The sequence below is a fragment of the Macrobrachium rosenbergii genome, chromosome 12 (genome assembly GCF_040412425.1).
Source record: "Macrobrachium rosenbergii isolate ZJJX-2024 chromosome 12, ASM4041242v1, whole genome shotgun sequence".
Taxonomy (NCBI): domain Eukaryota; kingdom Metazoa; phylum Arthropoda; class Malacostraca; order Decapoda; family Palaemonidae; genus Macrobrachium; species Macrobrachium rosenbergii.
Genome location: NC_089752.1, coordinates 25,143,001 through 25,168,376, shown reverse-complemented (window position 1 = coordinate 25,168,376; position 25,376 = coordinate 25,143,001). Strand labels below are relative to the sequence as shown.

At 34.8% G+C, this 25,376-nt stretch overlaps 1 protein-coding gene across 1 annotated transcript in view; it reads right to left on the bottom strand.

Annotated features, from left to right (window-relative positions):
- Positions 1-25,376, bottom strand: part of LOC136844448 (zwei Ig domain protein zig-8-like) — a 356,145-nt gene that overhangs the window by 58,973 nt on the left and 271,796 nt on the right. Inside the window, exons 2-3 of the mRNA XM_067113695.1 lie at positions 16,576-16,694; positions 8,803-8,880 (exon numbers count right to left, since the gene is read on the bottom strand). Of these exons, the coding sequence (XP_066969796.1) occupies positions 8,803-8,880; positions 16,576-16,694 (197 nt within the window). The remainder of the gene's footprint in view (positions 1-8,802; positions 8,881-16,575; positions 16,695-25,376) is intronic.

Genomic DNA, 25,376 nt, shown 5'->3' with positions numbered 1-25,376 from the left:
GCTATTTCGTTGTCATCTCAGGCCAAGTAACGAACAAAATGTTGACAACTAATAAAAACAAACACAAAAGGAACAAGTAATAAGCAAACAGAAAAAACTCAGCATTACTTGAATACTATACTTCAGGAAAATGTTTAAAAGATTATTTTAATTTTACGTGGGCCTAGAACACTGAGTCTGTTGAGCTTGATGGATGAACAGGTCTCCACTACTCACGTTTTGGTGGCCCAGCCATTCACCTTCCTGCTGATACATTTTATGTTCTCTGAATTCACTCCATTCGTTTTAGATTCAGGGCAATTCACAAAAAACTACTGAATTTACAATGGCCATTACATCATTACCAAAATGCCAAGGGATAAAGGTTCGTATTGAACTCAGCCCTACAGCGGTCTATTTGTAGTTAGTGATGCAGTTACCACATCTTATCATTCTCTCTCTCTCTCCATTGGAAGGTGACGACTGATATGTTTGGCGAACAAGTGAGCCGTTGAAGAGACTCGAAGAAGGAAAACCAAAAAGAATACGGAAGGTGGGAAAGAATGACGTCATCACCAGATGGCTCTTCTTCTTGTTCTTCTTCAACTTCCTGCTGATAGATTTATGTCCTCTGAATTCTCTACTCGTCTGGAATCAGGGCAATTCACTAAAAAAACTACTGAATTTACAATGGCCATTACATCATTGCAAAATGCAAGTGCTGCCAATTTTGAAACGTCAGAGAACGTCGCTGGTAAAAGACATATGACGCAGACCAAAACAGACGTACAAAGTGCATAATTTGTGAATAAATCAACTCATTTTATAAATTCAAAATTTAGGAATGAGTTGGCTGGATTCATGGCAAAATTATAAAAGCACTGTCATTTTAAGATTAAGCTATTTTCCAGCACGGCCCCGTCACATTATACTCATACGAAGCCCAACAAAAACATAAAGGGGCAGGTCACTTCATTTGCTAGAACTTCATTGGCTGTAGCTATGGCTGAACATTTCAGCTTCTGAACCATTTCAGATGAGTTACTAGTCAAGTTTAATGGCATTTTTAGATCATAGCACGTTTAAGGTTATGAAGTAAAATGGAAGCAAAGAAGATGGAGTGATTAACGCAGATATGGATTGAGGAAAAGTGGCTGATTCATTTAATTTATAGAAGCAAATGTAACATATGAAGATGTGAAAAAATAAGTGAATCTCAAAAAAATAGGTGAAGCAAGGGAAGCAAAACGAGCTCTGAAAAAATATTTGACAGAGATGTGCCTATGAAAGGGTAACATGAAATGTATGAAGGGATTGTGAGGCAACTCTCCTTTAAGGAAGTGGAGTGAGGGGACTGACTGTGAATGAGAGGAAAATGTACGAAGTTGAGAAGACGAATGATTTACATAATGTATGTTGAATAAGAAGGCCTGAAAGACTGAGAATGTAGCAATACAACAAAAAGTATAAAAAAGGCTAAAATACGATAATATGGACAAGTGTATTTGAAGCTGGCCACGTGGAGGCAATGGAATAAAAAATGATGGCGTAAAAGGCTATAATTCGTAAATCCTGGGAGAAAGGACAAGGAAATTAAAATTGAAAGGAAAATGAATACAACCCCGAGCTAGCCAAGCCCGGTAAGGAAATCAAATAAAGAGAAATTAATGACAGACAATACGCTTACGCAGCAAGTGTTTGCGTCAATCAGTGAATAGATAGAGCATAAGGCCCACCGTATTTGAAATTAAAAGTAGTGCCAACACAAATATGAATAAGAAAACTTGCAAATATGAGATGATTATATACTGATCATTACGATACTTTCAGTGTGTGTGTGTGTGTGTACGTGTGTTTGTGCGAGAGAGAGAGAGAGAGAGAGAGAGAGAGAGAGAGAGAGAGAGAGAGAGAGAGAGAGAGAGAACCTTCCCACAAAACTAAATAACCTGGTGATACGCCACTGAGGGAACATTGCAAATCCAACTCGGTCGACAGACAAACGCAAACATGATTATGAATGGATATGTTTCAGGTCTCAGTTGGAGGGCAGAATATTTTCAAGCAATTGAACGCGCTCATTTCTATCAGAACCGAGGAAGAATTAATTGAATTTCGACCAGATCCCGCCTGGACCTACAATGATCTGATTCCATTGTTGGTTTGGTTGTGATTCTCATTCAACCTTTAATGGCATTGTATGTAGAGGGCGCTGAAGTGCCGTTTCCGTCGGTCTATGTCGGCAGATTCCCACAACGGAAGAGTATTTTTGCTATTGTGCGTCTACGATTGCTTGTTAGGGCGTGTAAACTGCTACGTGATGTCTTCGACTGGAAGCAAGGACTCCATGCAAATTTTACTTTTTTTTTTTTTGCAAATTCTATAATTGCAAACCAGAGCCAAATAAATGTGACTGACGGCAGCACCATGGTTACACAAATCAACATGACTGAAAGAGCAATTTCTAGTCTATGCCCCTCTTCATTCATCTTATCACCTTAATAAAATGCATCGGGGAATCTGTACGTATATTTCGATACTTCGATATCTTTTTAAAGGAGTTGGTTTTACGGGCTGTCACCTGAATACGCTTCCTTTAAAAAAGAGAGATGAGTTTATTGCAAAGTTGATGGAAGTATCTAAGCCATTATCTGTAGCTTTTGGTATTGTTGCGTTCAAGTTCCACGGACTGCAGGTATATCCAGGAATGCCCCCGTCTTCTGTGATTACCTAATTCTTGAAGCAATTCTTTATTTTTGATAAATCAATTACTTTCGTCATACAATATGGGAACAGGAAATACTTTTGAAGCATATGTATGCTGGAAAATATTCACGAACGGATGAACAAAAATTTGATTCTGGTGAGCATTCAAAAAAATCTGACAGTCTTTCAACACAAAAAGCATGCCAAATCTTCATCAGTTGCAGAAAATGTTAATCACCAGGAATAAGTCACCCGACTTGTTTTCACATAATTTCCTCATAAACCCATTTATCAGTCCTTAAAAATTCTTATTATCAGAACTGAGACAGATGCGAGAACACGTCACCTTTACGAGACTCTTTTGCTTTGTGTCGACGAAGGGCTAACGATTTGTCACCATGCAGACTATATCATTCGTCTCTTAATTATTCTAGGGCCACAGGAGACAGGTATTTCAGCACACTGGATTTCGTACAATAAAATTAACGAATAATAATAATACCATTAGTTCAGTGGTGCACCGGATTCACTGACTTTCTAGTATCCTTGGGGAAAGCATGTATTCTATAGAGAGCTCTGGTCTTGTTCGTAAAATTATTAACCTTCTTTGATTATATATAAACGTGATGATTCAATAAAGTCAAAATGGTATTTCAGCTTGTTCCATTTGGATTCTTTCTATACTATTTCAGTTAAAAATTAAACATCACTCTCCAAGTCTCTCTCTCTCTCTTTCTCTCTCTCTCTCTCACACAACGGAATGCAGTCAATTTTTGTACAGCTCATCCAGCTAAGCCAAAACCTCTGTAGTTAATGATGTACTCAGACAGCCCCCTTCAACCTTTTCATCAGAGCAACTTGCTACTGCCAGAAAAGAAAAAAAACAAAACAATGGTCTCTGAGCTCTTGCCTCTACAAACTGGTGTCTTTTTTTTAATGAAGAACCTTTTCTAGGCCAGAGCAAACAACGTTCTAAACAAAACAATGGCTTCAGTGAGAAACGGAAAGCTATTATTTCTCCCAGTTCATTAAGGCGAACGTTTCCCCTCTGCAAACAAGCTGGTACTTTCCGTAAGTTGCACTTACGTGTCACATGGAACGTTTTGCTCCTTTACATTCATTCACATTTTTCTCTCTTCATTAAGTTAATTCAGCTGTTTAGTGAGTTTACTGCTTGCATAACTTTGATAAATTGATCCTCCGATGACCAATGAGTTGACAGAAAGCAGCAGCTTTTGAAAATTGCTCCATGCGAAGGAAAACATGTACTGAGCTTTGCTTATGAACTGGTTTTCACGTAAGTTTTTGGTAAAAGGGACATTTCACTGGATATTGCATAACTATGTCAAGCTGTGGTTAAAAAATAACCACTCAGTACAATCTACAACTCTGTGCATATATTCCACAAGGCCTATTTAGATAATATCTTAAAATATAAATATGTGCTCCTAAGGAAGAATCTCATTAAAGATTCACACTTTTCTTAGTAAGTTAAGTAACGTAATACTGCTCTCGTGCTCCCTGGCTTCCCAGCTTTAATAACATGAGAGTTGTACAAAATCTCGTGATACTAAATACACCTTACTGGTTTGTATAAGAATAAAAGGCGCACACATATATTTTAAACAAATACAAAACCCAATACAATCAGACTTGAATAACTTACCAAAAACAGACCAACTACATATATCCTGGGAACTACAATTATTTATTTTAAGTGATAGTATTGATTTTATCATACATTTTATTCACTGCCTCAGATTACTCACAACAAACAAAATACGATGTTTCTGAACCGTCCTATGATTAATACAGCCAACTGATTATACGCCGATAAAGTTTGATATCATGCTTTAAAACTAAACGGTTTCGTAGTCACAAACAAATTTTGAAGTGGTTTCATCTACAATAACCAGTCTTTTATTCGAAATTGGAAAATATAAACTCAGTTTCCAAATATTTACTCTTACGAAACGGAAACCACACCGAAATAGCCACCCTCAGCAAAAATAAAAAAATAAAAATAAAATGAAAATAAAAACACTGACAAAAACCACTAAATTCCAATTTTGCTCAGTGCCGTTTTAATGGCCCGAGGGAAAATCGGGGGACATACTACACATATATAAAAAAAAAACTAAGCTGGGCTGGAGATTTTGCGAATCTCGAATTCAAGAAATACACAACAGCAAAGAACGAAGGCCGCCTTAGGAACAGCATAAGCACTACTCTAATGTACGCATGAGAAAATGCACTTAAGCTGACAAACATCAATGCATACGCACCTCTCAACCTCTCTCTCTCTATGTCGTACACACTTATATATATGCATACACGCATACACACATATATATTTTTCTTCTATATTCAAGATTTTCTCGGAAAGGTGTAGCTCTGAGAAAATCAGGAGGCAGTCGTCATCTCCACATTGCTAAAGCTTTAAATATCAAATCAAGGTATGAGCCCATTTATGAAACTTTCCTACCAGTAGCCTCATACATCTCTTATACACCTACACAAAGAGGAGTCATACATCTCTCATACACCTACACAAAATAGTCTTACCTACACAAAATAGTCATACACCTGCACAACACAGCCATACACCTCACACACCTACACAAAATATTCATACACCTCTCATATACCTACACAAGCAGTCCTACACCTCTCATACACCAACATAAAACAGTCCTACACCTCTCACCTACACATAATAATATTCATCACCTCTCATACACTTATACAAAAGTCCTACACCTCTCCATACACCTACACATAATATCCATCACCTCTCATACACACCTATACAAAAAGTCTACACCTCTCATACACCTACACAAAACAGTCCTACCTCTCATACACCTATACAAAACAGTCATAACCCCTCTCTTACACCTACACAAAACAGTCCTAAGCCTTTCCTTACACCTATACAAAACAGTCATACACCTACACAAAATATTCATACACTTCTCAAACACCTATACAATAGTCCTACACCTCTCATACACCTACACAAAACAGTCATACACCTTTCATACACCTACACAAAAACAGTCCTACACCTTTTACACCTCTACAAAAACAGTCATACACCTCTCTTACATCTACACAAAACAGGCATACACCTTTCCTTACACCTGTAAAAACTCATACACCTCTCATACACATACATAAAATATTCATGCATCTATACAAAACAGTCCTACCTGCCATACACCTTCGCCAAAACAGTCATCCACCTCTCATACACCTATAAAAAAGTTATACACCTCTCATACACTTCACAAAAAGTCATACACCTCTCATGCACCTACACAATAGTCATACATCTCTCAAAACACCTACACCAAACAGTCCTACACGTCTCATACACTATGAAAAAAGCTCCTACACCTCTCATACACCTACACAAACAGTCCTCACCTCTCATACAACTACACAAAACAGCCTAAACTCTCTCATACACAGACACAAAACAGTCCCACACCTCTCATACAACTTCACCAAACAGCCCTATACATCTCATACACCTATAAAAAGCTCATACACCTCTCATTCACCTACACAAAACAGTACTGCACCTGTCATACAACTACACAAAACAGTCCTACACCTCCATTCACCTACAAAACAGTCCTACACCTCTCTCATATACCTATACAAAACAGTCCTGCACCTCCCACCTACAAAACAGACATACACCTCTCATACACCCTTACAAAACTCCTAAACCTCTCATACACAACAAAAAAAGGCCTGCACCTCTCATACAACTACACAAAAATAGTCCTACACCTCTGCACACCTACACAAAACAGTCTACATCTCTCCTTACACCTACAAAAATCAGCCATTGCACCTCTCATGCACCTACACAAAACAGTCATCAGCAGTGGATTTTAAAGTTCTTGTCCTATACATCTTCCACACCATCTGTACAGCCGTGTCTAGGTTTTAATCTCCGTATTACACTTCTGAATTAAACACTCTTCTTACCAACATACCGTACTCCACTTTTCCCACATGGCCAAACCCACTTCAGGCTGATTCACCCTTCTACCTCCACCAACTTTTTATTTTTACCAGTTCTTTTACATATTTAAACTTTCATCATTCAAAGTCTCTACCTTAACATAATCTACTAAACAATTCATCTTCAGTAATTAAAACTGTTTTATTCTCATTCAAATTCAACATCCACACTTCACTTCTATAACGAGGTGATGGCCCAACATTCCTTCATCTGTTTCAATCATGGCTTCAGTAGTCTCTACCTTCATCCTTTATATTTACTCCCATATACCTATATATGAATCGACCGCTTCCCTTCTCCCACCATCTATATTAACATTTATTACTCCATCTTCCTTCTTTACAATAATCATAATCTCACTCTCATTCCACAATTACTCTCTTATCTTGCAAACACTTTCCAGAATCTTTCATTAGTATCAGCAATTTCTCTTCAGTATCTCTAATCAGGACAGTATCATCTGCAAGCATCAGACATTCCATGACCTATTTTCTTATCCCTCAGCGTTGCACCACTTCTTATAAACTTTCTCACAACTCTCTTGCATTACTCTGTCCATAAAGATATTAAGAGTTATGGAGACAAACATAACTTTTGTTTCAGACCCGCTGCCACAAAATCAATCATCAATCACATGAGGCATCCTTCGCTTTTATCATAAAAACTTTAGTCCCTCTTAACAACTTATATCTTTTATACAAAAGAATCGCCAATACCCTCGACATTACCACTCTATCGGTTGTAGCATAACCTTTACCTAGATCTGCGTATGCCCCGTGCACCTTTATTTATTTTGCCTTGAATCTTTACACATAACTTTTTCACAACAAAAACGTTGATCCACAGACCCTCTTCCTTGTTTAATTATATAATGTTCTTCGTCTACCAATCCTTCCGTCCGCGGTTCTGCTTTCTTAATCAACCTCCTAACTAATATATTCGTATTCCATGGTATACTAAGTAATGTTATGTCCCTATACTCTATAATTATTATAGTTTTTTTCATTACCCTTAACCTTATACAAAAAAGGACACAGACATACATATATACACAAATATATATACGTATACACTGCTGAACTGGATCACAGAAATTTAACCGGGAGGTTTTTCCACAAGAATCAAAGTGCCTAACTGTTTCGCCTTCGGTTATTCTGGAACGCTGCCAAGAGGTGCCTCACCTGGAATCCGTATCTGTAGCCTTGGTAGCTACCTTAATGCTGGAGTGATGAAACTATTTCCTCCACATGCAAGACTGTAATTGTGGGCTATATGATTTAGAATAAAGCCGTTCACCGCAACGTCACATCAAATTTCCGTGCAATACGGTAACGGCAGCTCGCGGTCAGGATTGATACAACACCCAAGGTTAGATTAGGATAAAGAATGTTAAGCTGCATCTCTTTATGCAAAGTAAAGGGGGTATCCGGCCCAGGCTGGGCAAGACATCCTAGGTTACATTAGTTTAGGGAAGGTTATGTTAAGGTGTATCCCAGTAATCAACTCTTGTTTGAGGAAGGGTGAAAATGAAGGTTTAAACTCTTACGAACGAATCAACAACTAGCACAAAAACTAATATAGGTACATGGCCCATAGCCCGATATGTTTTACACACCCAGAATCTGGGAATGCAACACACGCAAAACATTAAAATTCCGGTATATAACATCATATGTACATATAATATATGTACATATATTATATGAGTGTATGCATGTATGTATGTATATATATACATATGTATATTATATATAAATAAACAAATATATATCAAACACATATGAGTTTATGCATGTATGTATATATATACACATGTACATATAAACAAACAAATATATACCAAACACGAACACACACACATATATATGTGTGTCTGTTTGTGTGTACGTGCATGGTTAAGCACACTGTTAAAATTTTTTTCACACTTATCAAAATTAACAACACATGATTTTACTGCTGATTCCATAAAGTTGACCGTTACTGTGAAAATCCATCAATGTTTAAATAAAAGAGAGGGAGACAGAGAAAAACAGATATCTAAATTGAAATATGCAGAGAGGATAGTGGATAGCAAGTCTTACCCTGTATCGATCATCCGGAGAATAAGTGAGCATCCCTGCAGTTATGATATGTAAGTTCTTCCTACGCATCCACGTCACCTGCAGTCGAAAAAAAGAGAAAAAATGGGATGAGTCTGCGATTACCTGAGGAACGGGGTATACATTTTCTATTTCGTCGGTGTTTTCGGTAAATTGATTAACCTGCAGAAGCGGGATACTCGGTAGGAGGTAACAAACCTAATAATTAAAATAACTTTATTAACAATGTTACAATACTGCTAAGAGTATATTGAAAATCCGCAAAAAAAAAAAAAATATATATATATGTATATACACACACACACACACACACATATATATATATATATATATATATGTCAGACTTCACCAAGATAAGTGACTGAAAAGCAGTACACACGCGTAAGCCTATGCAATTTCTGTTGGCTTTTACAGCATAAACACTCAAGATCTGAGGAAAGCTTTTCAATTATTATAAATTATTAAAAATGTGGGCATCACGGTAAGAAATACACTGCGGCTTTTTTTTTTAGTGTGTAATGTTAAAGATAAGTATCGTGGACGCTAAAAATCCCTGCACTTTCGTAAAAAAACTATTACTCACCAATAACAAGTTTTCTTAGGGGTTTCCTCCCTTTGCTTTATGAGCATTCATTCAATATATTTGTTATTCAGCTAATGTCTTTACTTTTTGAGTTTATAGCTTACTGAAACCACTGTAAAACTTGCGAGTGGAAGAAATTTATTATAGCACCAAAACAAAAAATTCTTTTACCGATTAGCATAATCTCTTTGTGAAGCACAGGAAGTTGTTCTACAGGAGGTAAAAAGGTTAATCGGCAAATGGATCTTAGAATAAAAGATGCAAATGTACGGATGCTGTCTGAAGTGAAAGCAGTCCTGTATCGATGAAGTGAGTATTTTCTGAATTTCTGTTAAGCGCTGAAGAAAGAACGGAAGTGGAGGTGAGTGAAGCATTAGTGGTCATGGTTAGTGTAAGTAACAAATGCTTGTGGAAGTAACTACTGAGGACGCAAGGAGCATAATGACGAGGGTGAAGAAATCAGGAATTCATGCGACGAAAAGTGAAATGCTGTGGTATGGTGGTGATAGCATGAGCGAGTGGCTAACCAAGGTTTGTAAGGTACATCTATCTGTATAAGGGAAAAGTTCTGATCGAATAGACGAAAGGCAAAATTATTCCAATGTATAAAGGCAATGGTGATGAAGGCGAATGTACTATACGAATTACAGATGCATAAGCATAACATTATTTAGTATACCTATATTGTTTTACACTACGATATTGACTTGGATGATAAACAATACAACAAAATAAATGATAAGGGAAGAAAGTGACGGTTTATTGAGGGAAAAGTGTCAAAAGTCTGAAAGGAAAATGGAAAAAGGTGTGTGTGTGTGTGTGTGTGTGTGTGTGTGTGTGTGTGTGTGTGTGTGTGTGTGTGTGTGTGTGTGTGTGTGGCACGCATGGAAGACTAAGAAGCACCGGATGGGGTGAAATAACCATTGAAAAGGAAAGACAGAGGTAAATGGTGCTGTGGGCCTTGAGGTTTCGATATGCTTCTGACAAGCCTTGTGTTTAGGTTTATACAGCAGTTAAAGTTGTGGATGTTTTCTGCACACGGGGTTTAAAACTGAAGCGTTGCCAAACGATTAACGATATAAAGAAATAATCACCATTTTTAACCCATAAGTATTGTGCAAGTTTCCCCTCTATCTTTTTCCAGATATACTGCATGTGCGGAGAGCCAAGACAATTGTAAATAACATTATGCCGTTACTCTGAAAATCTCCTTTTGATAAATAGGAATTAATTTTAAGTGACATTCACAAGTACTATTATTGGTTTAATCAGTCTTGCTACCTGAATTATTGTCAACTACTTTTTAATTGTTATCTTAAAACAAGATGTTCCTTAGACTTCAAGGCCATACTTATCTTCAGGTATTTAAACACTTATCTGGTTTTCAAGAAATATTTTAGAAAACACACAAAGGCCATGCTTATCTTCAGGTATTTAAACACTTATCTGATTTTCAAGAAATAATTTAGAAAACATACTAGGGCCATACTTATCTTCAGGTATTTAAACACTTATCTGGTTTTCAAGAAATATTTTAGAAAACATACTAAGGCCATACTTATCTTCAGGTATTTAAACACTTATCTGATTTTCAAGAAATATTTTAGAAAACATACTAGGGCCATACTTATCTTCAGGTATTTACACACTTACCTGGTTTTCAAGAAATATTTTAGAAAACATACTAAGGCCATACTTATCTTCAGGTATTTAAACACTTATCTGATTTTCAAGAAATATTTCAGAAAACATAATGCTTACAAAATGCTGAATGGCAGGGGAAGGAAGTATAATACCTATAGGATTGCCACTCACTAACAGAACAGTTTATGATAATACGGTAAAAACATTTAGGTAGATCCTCTAAAAACAGCTACTATTTTGTGGACTTCGGACTGCCTAAAATAAGCAGTTAACCATCATCTGAACTGACTCAACAGAAAATTGCTTCCTACAGCAAATCCTTAGAGTCAACTTTATGTGAGCTTAAATATGTCATTTTGGTCAAGTTAAAAAGTAACGAGGAAGGAATTTTAGCAGAACCATATCTCAGTTTATACGAAAGATGATAACATTCTTGTAAGATTCTTCACGTCTTGTACCTCACCCATTATCAAATTTTTGCTGAAATCTGGGTTAATATAAGAACACGCAATATACTGAATAACACAGAAATTAACTGCATCCTCTTTGCCAAATGTACATGGATTATCTGACAGTATTTATGCCCTGTGATGACGGAAAGCACATATACAGAACGACTTTGTATTTGGTGGAGTGATCAGAAATCCCCTTACTAAACTACCTTTTATCCTTGTATTTATTGCTAATCACGCCTAATGTCACTTCTTTGGCAAACAGTACAGATCTTACTAAGGGGGGGCGGATTAAGGATGTATATCAGGGTGATCATATTATGATGTGTGGCTCATCACAAGGTTGAAATTCATGTTGAACAAAACAAGAGGTTAAACATTCTCTTCTTTTAAATGGATGTGCTCTAAAAGCCACTATAAAAACGGTAACTTACCATTCAGGTCTGCATCTACAACACATCAAAGGACCACAAAACCATTCTGCTTACGAAAGTCTATTGTTCAGTTACAACAGGTCAAATCATGACTGCCCACTTTACATAATCTTAAACTTTCGCTAATACTAATTACTTGATTTCTTTTTTCATTGGTGCAACTTTGAGTTACCTTCATGAGTCCCAGGAAAGATCGTTATCCAGCTTAAATTATGCTGAATGTTTGTGTTCATCACGACAACCACTGAAAATCTAGCCACTTGGCAACACATTTATCCACAGCCAACCTACCAGAAAGCTTTGCTCAAATCTAAATATTCCCATCACCTCGCCCTCTCTTGTCTTTCACTAAATATTCCCAGGTGCAGACACGGATATCGATGCACTATCCTTCTCATGTAAATAACAGCTATCCATCCACCGATGGTGTAACTATGAGCCATCTGATTCCCTCTCCCGTAAACCTCTGTACGCGTCCAAACTCATTCCCAAATCTCATTTGGTCTGCCTTTTATTCTTCGTCCTGCCATCTAGCGTGGGAGAATGGACGTGAAAATCAGTTATTTTGAATTGCAATCATATTTATATCCTTGTGAGACTGCCACACACGCACACACACACCTATATACATACATCCATACAAACACACACATTTTATATATACACACATATTATATATAATGTTATAATGTATATATACATATATATATATTTATATATGTATATATATGTATATATAAAGTGTGTGTATGTACGTATGTATGTAGCTGTGTGTGTGTCAGTCTCACAAGGGTATAAATATGATTGCAATTCAATATATATATATATTTGTATCATATATATATATATATATATATATATATATATATATATATATATATATATATATGTAAATATCTTTCGTTGGAAATAAAAAGCAATAACACAATTTTTTTAATAATCGCAAAATATCATAACTTTTCAGCCACTGCATTCCCATGATGCAAAAATGCAGTTTCCATCCAATAAACATTCTTCCACTACGAGTGTTGAGAGCCAAATGGACATCTTCGTATTTTTACTAAAAAACGAAGGATATAAAAGCATAATTAGGACTGCGTGGGAACGATACACAATAGAAAATTAATTTTAAAAAATTCCATTAAGGTTGGCAATTTTTCAGAATGGTAACCGTTATCATATATAACACATATGCTAGTTATGCATAAGTACAATGAAAGCACCAAACAGCGGATATAGTGATTTTCAGAAGGGAGGACCAAAAACTGTAAGTCACTGGCACAAGTCCAGCTTGGTGTAAAATAAAAATATTGTTCTAAGGATTAATAACAACAACGAAGTTGTTGTTAAAGTTACATGTTTTCACAGAAATTAATAATGTGCGATAACATGCACAGAACATTAGTTTTGTTAAATATTGTATTAAATAAATACTGGCAGTCACGTACAATGAGAAAAATTATATTACGGAACTCATCAATTTGGAAATAACAAAATGTATATAGGCTTCCAAATTCCAACCTTACCTTTCTTTACCTCTAGAGGCAGATATATTTAGAAATCAATTTTCCCTGAAATTCTGAAGCAATGAAAAATATTTATAAAAACTAGAATCACACCTACTTGATACAGGAATACATTGGTTAGGAGAGGGTGGAAAGTTAGATGGAAGAAGCAGAATATGAACGGAGATATAGTTAAAGGAATGAAAGGGGTTACAATTAGGGGCCGATGGGGTGCTGCAAAGAACCTTAAGTAATGCCTACAGTGCACCGCGTGAGTGATGATGAGCTTGAGCCGAACTCATACAACGAAAATTCATATTCCCGCAACATGTGAGGAGATAAAAAGTATGCGAAAAGCTAAACGACCGGTTTCCTTGAAAAAATAAAAATCCATTTCAGACAGAAGATTTATCGTCTTTCTGCCGTGGAGCTCGGGTGGTAGGAAGCTTAAGATCCGACAGTGGGATAACTTTTCCGGAATCTTCCCATCAAAACTTGATATATGAAGGGAAAAATACTCCGCTATATTCGAAAAATGAACCATGACTGACAAAAATATATAAGGTGATTACTTAATATACCTCTTACAGTCCCACAGACATTTTCATACTGTTTAAGATTATACTTTCTTAGCTTATACTAAGGGATGGGCTGATCAAAATAAAAGGAGTAAAAAAATTGGCGCAACAACATTCTATAGCAAATTCTGTCTTAGAGATGCAGAAGAATATTTTAAGAATGTTAGCTCATCACACAGGTTAATGTATGATAAAATCCATTTCTACCATCGCTATACATTAACTGCTGAATACTGGGTTAACTGCCTTGCGAAGAAGATTTCACATTTGCCACTACATACTGTACACTATCTTGCACGCACAATCGTACTCCCTGAAACTTAATTCACCAGCAACCTAGACTGTTTGAAACCTTCCTAATAAACCTGTTTTCAGATGCCTACGTCCTCCGTTCTTTCCACATGACCAGATCAGCTCAAAATATTTTGATCTATTCTTTCGCCTACGCTAACCTTTTTTCAACTTCAGCATATTCTATACATTTATCACTTTTTCAGCTCTTCTAAAGCGGCATTTAACACGAAGAAAAAAAATCATCTCAGTAGTTTTAACCTTTCGCTCTTATTGGAATTCGATATCTACTCTTCACTGTCATACGTGCCCTCCTTGCTTTAAACAGACACTCAAAATCTCTTCCCAAACTTTAGTAAACACCCTGCTACTTTTCTTACCGCACCCATTCTGTGGTCCATCTCTTCTCTCATCCTACCATCTTTGTATTTACTCCCAAACACCTATCCATTTCCCATGTTTCAATTCAGCCTCGCAAACTTGCTGTAGCTCACAAAATTACCTTAACTTATCCTCCTGCAAACATTTAATAGAGTAAGTCTAGTTTCACTTTCTCTTTTCTCTACCACTGCTGTATCATTGTAATTCCGTGCATAGTTCATCTACAACAAAATATATATATATATATATATATATATATATATATATATATATATATATATAATATGTGTGTGTGTGTGTGTGTATTACATATACTGTATATACATATGTATATATACTAATATATAATATATATATATATATATATATATATATATATATATATGTATATATATTATTCATACACTAATTCTCAGTTTTCCATATTTTTCGTTCCTTTTTAGTGATTTTATTTCTAGGAAGAAGACCCTCTTTCAAACGAACTTCATTAAACAGGATGGCCGTATGAATGCCGTTGAGTTCCTCAATCTCTCGAATGGGTTTCTTTATAGCAGCAGGTATAAATTACAAAACAGCTGTCCAAAGTTCATTTGTTCCTTAACGTTTCGGTGGTACTCCCTACCATTTACCAAAAGGTGAATGAAGCCAGGGGCACGATTACGTCATATTTATACTCGGGAGCGGGCTTAGAGAAATTTTAGATTTTCGGTTGGCCGTCAAAACCCTTATACAGAATTTAGACAACCTTTATTTGCTCCGTCTTCCTCTGGATGCTGCTCTGAGAACTTTGATTTTTATGACATTTGTACAAAATAATTCATATCATGACCAACGTAATTACAGAAAAATATAAAATTGAACGGCTCAGTGTTTTGAACAAAACTGACTCTTACTAGTCTAACTAATAATACTTCCAGTGAAAGACTGGGCGCTCTTTTTACGCATCTCCAGCTTATGAGGGTCTAATCACTGCTGTCACAAACTAGTCCCATTTGTAAGGAAGCAGTGTCAATTTCATTCAGAAATTCACACGTCATTTGTCAAGCCTTGCTTTAGCCAATTTTCTCATATGGAAGGCACCCCCTTTTTTGTAATCCAAAATTGTTAAACGCTCTTCTTTACACATACACACACACATATATATATATATATATATATATATATATATATATATATATATATATAACTCAATATTAATGTGTGTAATGTGTAATGTATGTGTGTGTGTATATATAAATATATATATATACACACACGTAATCTAACTATATATATATATATACATATACTGTATATATATATATATATATATATATATATATATATATATATATATATATATATATATATATATATATATATATATATATGTATGTATCTATAATTTAATTACAATTCCTTGACTCGTCTAAAGACAAGACTGTTAAGCAGATAATGATCTTGAGTTTCGAATTCGACAGTCAGCTATTTTAATCATAGTCTCATAACTTTCCACAATTATGCCGCCTATTGTGACCTTGAAGGTTATCTAAATGCGTTATACTTAACAGGTATTTTACATAAATGTAACAATAAAAGTCAAGTGGAATAATCAATCATTTTAGTTTTATCTCCTACATAAATCTCATTTACATGGGATATGTAAATATAGTCCCGCAACACTTAGCAATTATCATTTCCATAATCGTTAACTTTCTGTTATTCCCTTGAGAGGAGCAGAATGTTTACATTTATTTATTATGAAATGAGTAGCGATAGCAAATGTCTGACATAGCTATTATGATATGAGTAGCGTTAACAAATGTTTAACATATGTATTATGTATGCTGTAAGTAGCGCTAAGATATGTTTAATATTCATAAAATTATCGACGAGGAGTCCACTCACCGATCTATCACCTAGGTTCGCCACCCTGCACGGCAGGAACGCGTGAGATCCCTCATTCACAGTCACGTTGACAGGGGAGTCCATGAAATAAGGTCCATCGACCCACGTGGAACACCAACCTTAAAGAGGAGAAAAGAACATTGTTATTACCTACATATTCTTTGGCCTTTTTTTTTTTTTACATAAATTGTTTTTTTAAGGTAACTTCATTTTGCAGGTAATGATCCTTTTAACACACATATATATATACATATATATATATATATATATATATATATATATATATATATGCCATATATCAGAATCATCCTTACACGCGATTTAATATATCAAACATAACCGGTAAGAAAAAAAAAAAAACGGTTGTTTGGTTCCTGACAAGTGTCAGCTACATAGCTAATTAAGCCATATATATATATATATATATATATATATATATATATATATATATATATATATATATATATATATACTATATATATATATATATGAATAAAAAACAGTTTAGATCTGACTGGTTTCGGCTTTATTGCCAATTAGGCCATTTTCAGAGGACTGATACAAAATATCAGACACATAATATATATACAGGTATATATATATACATATATATATATGTATAAATGTATATGTATATATATATATATATACGTATACTGTATATATATTATGAATGTGTAACACTTTGTATAAGTTGTCTGAAAATGGCTAAGTAACTAATGAAACGAAGCAGGTGAGAATAACACAACCGTTTTTCTTTCTTCTGGAAATGTTTAACACACACACACACACACACACACACACACACACACACATATATATATATATATATATATATATATATATATATATATATATATATATATACACACTAGTATCAAACAATCGTACTAACGTGACTTCCATAATCACAGTGCCACATAAAGTAGGAGCACGTATTCAACGATGCACCTGGGGCAAAATTTTATCATGAACATTTTGAGTTGAAAACGAGAACAGGAACTGCACAGGCATGAGAAATTTCCAACACGAGGAAATACACTGGTAACGAACAGAGTGAATTTACAGATTGAAAGCAGATGGTAAAAACTTCTATTTTAGAGTGCTTCCATATTTGACACTAAATTACGATGTTAACTACAGAATTTCTTAGAAGAGTTTTAGAATGCTTCCATATTTGACAATAAAGTACAACGATATTAACTAAGGAATTTCTTAGGAGAGCTTTTGAGTGCTTCCATATTTGACATTAGAATACAACGATATTATCTAAGGAATTTCTTAGTAGAGCTTTCGATTGCTTCCATATTTGACATTAAAATACAACGATATTAACTAAGGAATTTCTTAGTAAAGCTTTAGATTACTTCCATATTTTACATTAAAATACAACGATATTAACTTAGGAACTTAAAAGGAGAGCTTTAAAGTGCTTTCATATTTGACACTAAATAATTACAAGGATATTAACTAAGAAATTTAATAGGAGAGCTTTAGAGTGCTTCATATTTGACAATAAAATACAATGAAATTAACTACGGAATTTCTTAGGAGAGCTTTAGATTGCTTACATATTTGACACTAAAATACAACGATATTAACTAAGGAATTTCTTAGGAAAGCTTACGATTGCTTACATATTTGACACTAAAATACAACGATATTAACTACGGAATTTCTTAGGAGAGCTTTAGAGCGCTTCCATATTTGACACTAAATTACAACGATATTAAATGAGAAATTTAAAAGGAGAGCTTTAGAGTGCTTCCATATTTGACACTAAATTACAACGATATTAACTACGGAATTAAATAGGAGAGCTTTAGAATGCTTCCATATTTGACACTAATTTGACACTAAAATACAACGATATTAGCTCAGGCATTTCTTTGGAAATCTTTACATTGCTTACATATTTGACACTAAAATAGAACGATATTAACTACGGAATTTCTTAGGAGAGCTTTAGAGTGCTTCCATATTTAACACTAAATTACGACGATATTAACTAAGGAATTTAATAGGAGAACTTTAGAGTGCTTCCATATTTGGCACTAAATTACAACGATATTAACTAAGGAATTTAATAGGAGAGCTTTAGAGTGCTTCCATATTTGACACTAAATTACAACGATATTGACTAAGGAATTTAATAGGAGAGCTGTAGTGTTTCCATATTTGACACTAAATACAACGATATTAACTAGGGAATTTAATAGGAGAGCTTTAGTGCTTCCGCATTTGACACTAAATTACAACGATATTAACTAAGGAAATTAATAAGAGAGTTTTAGAGTGCTTCCAAATTCGACACTAAATTACAACGATATCAACTAAGGGTTCCATATTTGACACTAAATTACGATATTAACTAAGGAATTTAACAGGAGAGCTTTAGAGTGCTTCCATATTTGACACTAAATTACAACGATATTAACTAAGGAATTTAACAGGAGAGCTTTAGTGTTTCCACATCTGACACTAAATTACAACGATATTAACTAAGGAATTCAATAGGAGAGCTTTGGTGCTTCCATATTTGACACTAAATTACAACGATATCAACTAAGGAATTTAATAGGAGAGCTTTAGTGCTTCCATATTTGACACTAAATTACTGCGATATTAACTGAGGACTTTAATAGGAGAGCTTTAGAGTGCTTCCATATTTGACATTAAAGTACAATGATATTAACAAAGGAATTTCTTAGGAGAGCTTAGACGAGATAACCGTAAATAAACCTGTGATTGAAACTACGGGAAATGGAGAGATTTTGTCGGACAGACTTGTGAAAGAAAACTGTTTTGCGATGGTTTACAAGGAAACGGATTAAGAAAAACTGTAAAAAGTCAAACTTTTCGTGGAGGAGTGGTGGGTAATAAATTATGAGAAAGGATATGGGCCGAAACACTTACTGAAACGAAGGAACGATAAAACGAACGTAGTTCAAAATACGAGAGGCTGGAGCGATTGGTTAGTTATTATATATTTAAATATGCTAGTAGTCTGTCTTCATTATTCATGGCTTCCCTTAAACCTTAGACCAAGCGCAGAGGATTTTTATTTTAACGATAAAAGTTATTCCTCTTTAAAATAGTCTGATCTATAAAGAAACAAGTGTCATTAACAGGAATAGACCTGAGCCGTGTTCTTGGAGGAATGCTCGGTTTCGTACGAGCTCTCGCGCGCTCGCGTGTGTGTTTGCCATCTAATAAAAATAAACACGCTCTCTCTTAACTACATTGTCATTAACCTCGCGTTTCAATTTTCTTAATCCACTTCTATTTAGGTGACAGGCGGACGGTAAACAAACACTACAAAATTCACTCTTTATCATGGTAAGTGCATAACCTCGCAGCATCTGACTCATCAGGAGAATTACAAAATGTTTAACCCAACATTTTGGATGTATGAATGTGTCAAGCGAATCTCATTAAGCTAATTGTAGCTTTTTTTTTAACGACTCCACTTTTTCACTCTTTCTCTAATTCGGTCATCAACTTCAAGTCATCAACGAAGGTATTTTAATCTTATAATTACAACAATTTGCATGTTGCGTAACCCTCTGAGTCTTCTTATGACGACCATTACGTCTTCCCAGTTTGTGATTATTAAAACTACGTCCTTAATGTCTTCGACAGAACTTGGAATATAAGCTCTAATGCAAAAAAAAAAAAAAAAAGTTTATACTCAGGAAACGAAAAGCTTTCAGGCATGGCGGTCATTTTTGGGTGTGGGGAGAACAAGGAAGAAGGTCAGAAAAGAACAAATCCATTTACCACTTCCACATTTGTATACAGATTATAATCCTGCAAAGCCACAATGTAATACTTAAAGGTATGAGTACTTAGCGACTTCGTGTATTTGATATACACCTCTTCATTGTATACACACAACGCATACATCCATTACCTACACACACACACACACACACACACACACACACACATATATATATATATATATATATATATATATATATATATATATATATATATATATATATATATATATATACACATACATACATACTAGTAACAAACAATCGTACTGTACCCTGAAGAAGTGTACAACAAACACACGAAAGCGCTAGGTTCTTTTGTCTTTTAATATTTCCTTCCGTGATCCTTGTAACGGCATAACAGAATATAATGTAAACAATGAATAGATGACATCTCTACGATCTTTTATTACATGGTGATTTTAGATGTAGGTAAGAGGATTAAATAGCAGATCTCCTTCATATTCATGTCACAGTTCCATACTAAAAGTTTTTACATATATATTTGCTTTCATTTAAATTCCCTTACTGTTACGAAATCCCTGAGCCAGTTAAAATACTTTTGGGATATGCGCATTTGCGTATATTTATGAATTAAATATGCCATAAAATCGAAAATTAACACATGAGAGCCCATGTTTCTGAATATTACCTCTGTCATCGAGGTAGACGTAGCAGAGATATAAATATATAGTTTTCGTGTTACTTTTGCTTTTAAATTCAAATACCGCATGTCTATTAGATTACCGAGAGAAGGCATTCTTGTATACTACATTCATCACCCAACCATAAAAAAAATTTTTTTTCTGAAAATAAAACTCACCAGCTTAAAAACCAAAAACTGCAATATTAAAAAAAAAAAATACCCACATAACATCAAACTGCCATTTACAGAAATATAAAAGAGGAAAATACATAGAAAAAAAAACGCCGAGTATTGGGTTGAAGTCATCTTTCACCTTTCTCTAGTCTCCTTAAGGATGTTGTGCAATTAGAACCTCAAAACTTCGAGGCAAAATGCAATGCATCAGTACCCTTTAACAATTCACTTTGTACTTATGTACTGCTCTTCCTTCTGTATTTCCTATTATTTTGTGTAATTTCTTTCAAATGAATGCCATATTCTTTGGAAGCTTGAATTTCAAGTCAGTGGCTCCTTTAGGCTTGTTCTATATGAAAGAGTTCCTCATTGGACGGGTCGGTATCGTTCTCGGCTAGCACCGTGCTGGACCAACGTTCGATTCTCCGACCGGCCAATGAAGAATTAGAGGAATTTATTTCTGGTGATAGAAATTAATTTCTCGTTAAACTGTGGTTCGGATTCCACAATAAGCTGTAGGTCCCGTTGCTAGGTAACCAATTGGTTCTTAGCCACGTCAAAAATAAATCTAATCCTTCAGGCCCAGCCCTAGAGGAGAGCTGTTAATCAGCTCAGTGGTCTGGTTAAACTACCAAGGTATCTTAACTTGTTCTATATGAATAGGGTTCATCTTCTGAATAATAATAATAATAATAATAATAATAATAATAATAATAATAATAATAATAATAGTGTGATGAGTAACGTAAACTCTCCGGCAACGATACTATTGAAAACGCAGAGGACTATAGTCTTGAACAGCCATGAGACAAAACGGGCAGAAGAATCAGACTTCCCGCACAAAGAGAAGCTTTCTATGAAATATTTATCACCTTTCGACGGTTCAGGATTTGGTTATCGATGAGATACAGACTTCAAACAGATAGGGTTTGGCAAACCTGAATGATATTAAACACTGGTGGCACTCATATGAAAAAATACGTATCTAAATATACTTTTTTTCTAGTTGACCGCATTTCCCCTAGAGTAGTGGGGGTGTGGGGTGGGGGGAAGGGGCTTCAGGTGTTTCCCTTCATTTTTCAAACATAGAGATTACGTGTAGATCGCCAAATATTTTCTTATGATTAAGCTATTTCAACACGTGTTGATGTACGCAACGGCAAGAATTAGAAAATTCTCTGTCAACGGAATCAAACAAAAGCATACAGTAACTTTTTTTTTTTTTTTTTTTTTGAGAGAGAGAGAGAGAGAGAGAGAGAGAGAGAGAGAGAGAGAGAGAGATTTCATAAAGCACAAAATAGAACAATAATTTCTCAAAAATATGTACAGCTATTATATGAAAATAAAAATGATATTGGTGTACACACAACGATGCATATTCACTATAAAGGTTCTATTTTATCTAAATCTGTTTCCAGCTCGGTATTAAGCAAAACTTTTTAATGATTTGACACGTCAGCGAGTATAATTTTGGAGGTGCTCAAACGCTCAAAAGCCGACAATAATTGCAAATGAAATCGCATGCTTCATATTGAATTTTTACGGACGTCCAGATTTTCACAAAAATAAAATAAATCCATCATTCTGATATATTTCAGAGAAAATACACTCGAAAAGCGAAAGCTAATGAATAGGCTATCGGAAAACCTTATATATATATATATATATATATATATATATATATATATATATATATATATATATATATATATATATATATATATACACATATATACATATATATATATATATACATATATATATATATATATATATATATATATATATATATATATATATATATATATATATATATATATATATTGGAATGAAATAACGGGAGGAGGAGAAAAGGTAGGAGGCAGAGCAGCAACGCAAATTCAATAAAATGGGGAAGAAATGGCTGTTCTCGTCCTCCTCATCTTTGAGGGCGGTGTGTGTTATGCGATATTGTGAAACACATTTTCTCCGTCCTTGTTTTACAAACTTGATGATCGAATGACCGGCTATCACACTTTCAGTCCAGCGGCTGACATGCAATGAGGGACAACGCTTTGCGCCTCGACCAACTTCTAAAAACAGAAATATACACACATATATATAATAATATATATATATATATATATATATATATATATAACTAATATATATATATATATATATATATATATATATATATATATATATATATATATATATATTATACACACACACACACACACACACATATATATATATATATATATATATATATATATATATATATATATATATATATATACATATATATATACATGAGCTCTTTCCCAAACAAAACAAAACACAATGGTCAATACAAAACTTAGATTTAGTATGTTGAATCGTGGACGAATGACCTGCACAAAAGACCTCCACAGCACATCCGCAGAGGCATCATTAACGCTGTTACCTCTACCTTGCAATGGATCAGAGTATTTTGAGATCGTTTGGTCATAAATAATGAGTAAAGATTTTGGAAGGGACAAGAGGGAGGAGGAAAGGAAGACCTAGAAACCGCTGGATAAAAATCGTAATCAAGGCACTGGAAAGGAAGGCCCTCAATGTACAGAAAGCGTGAGAGTGATTATAAACCAGACGTGATTGGTGCAGTGTGTGTATACGGGGTTCGATGCGCTTTTAATGAGTCCTCTGCGCAGGTGCATGAAGCAACTACTGTTTTGGATGCTTTCTGCATAGAATAGAATATAAAATTTACGCTAAAAGCCAAGCGCAGGTACCTATGAAAGTCATTCAGCGCTGAACGGAAAATTGAGAGTAAACAGGTTTTAAAGGTGTAACAGCAGGAAGGCCTCGCAGTTGCACTATGAAGCAATTGTTACAAGAGAGTGGACAGTACGATGGAAGCAAGAGAATATGAACGGAGCTAAAATGAATGAAAGGGGTTGCAGCTACAGGCCACACGGACGCTATAAAGAACCTTACTTAATGCATACGAAGGCTTCCTGCATAGGGGGTTCATTCACGATTTTCAGGTTGAAATTACGCATACGGTACGAACATTGATTTGTGGCTATAAATAATCTTTCTTCTTTTTTTCCGAAAAAACATCGTTCAAAAATAACTGATTAATACTATTCATCGCGTTATAAAAATAAGGAACTAATGATGCAGTATTAGACATTTAATCATCAGAGGCCTGCCAATTATAGAGTAAAAAAATCAACGTTTTGTTTCAAAAGTTAGGGTTTATAAAATTGCAAAAAATAATACTGGTATATTTAGACGAAGGTATCCGCGTGATTGCTTGCGTGACCGCAAAACATTTCTTCCTTTTCTAAAAAAGTTTTATATTAAAATCGAATCATATTTGAAGATGGAACATCGGCAACAGAAAAACGTTCGCGGCTTTTGCTTCAGGTTATTGCAACAAAATTATATACCTCGAGTTGAAGTTCGTCAATATGGACCGATCAACATACTTACGCATTTGTAAAAATATGACGAGTGCTTAAATTGCTACCACCTCTCTCTCTCTCTCTCTCTCTCTCTCTAATAAAGGAAACGTAAATGGAAAGGACGACATAACGAAAAAAATAAAAAAATAAGCTACAAAAAATGAGATACTGCAAAAATTCTGCCAATACAATTGGTAGAGATACGCAAATACAGCGCACTATTTACTTTTTCCTTCACAGAAACACGGTTGCAATTAGTACAGTTACCCGAATGCTCTGTGTTGTTTATGAGTTCATTCACAAACACCAAGAAGCTCGTTTTTCCCGAATAAACGAGTCTTAATGACAATAAATGAAGTGAGGTAAAAAGGTCAGAATCTACACCAAATCATGATCAAGTGTTATCTGTGACACAGTCGATAAAAAATTGTTAAAATTCATTCATTCATTACTTTTCAGTGAATAAGAACAGAATAAAATAAAAACAGGCAGAGGTAATGAAAGCAAGTAACCACCAAAGATTGGGGTTGACACACACATGCAATGCAAACAGAAGATGAGCTCGGTGGCTCAGACGCAAAGTCCCGCGAAGCCAGGAAGCTGATGTGCAGGTCGGCGATAAACTTAGGTTGGAAAAATCAAATGTCCCAGTTTAGTAACCAGTCTTGTATTGGTCTGCAGGTTTCAGTGGTTAAGGCGCAGTTGCTACTGTTGTTGGATAACTATGGTTATTTTTGATAACTTGACATATTCTACATAATAAAA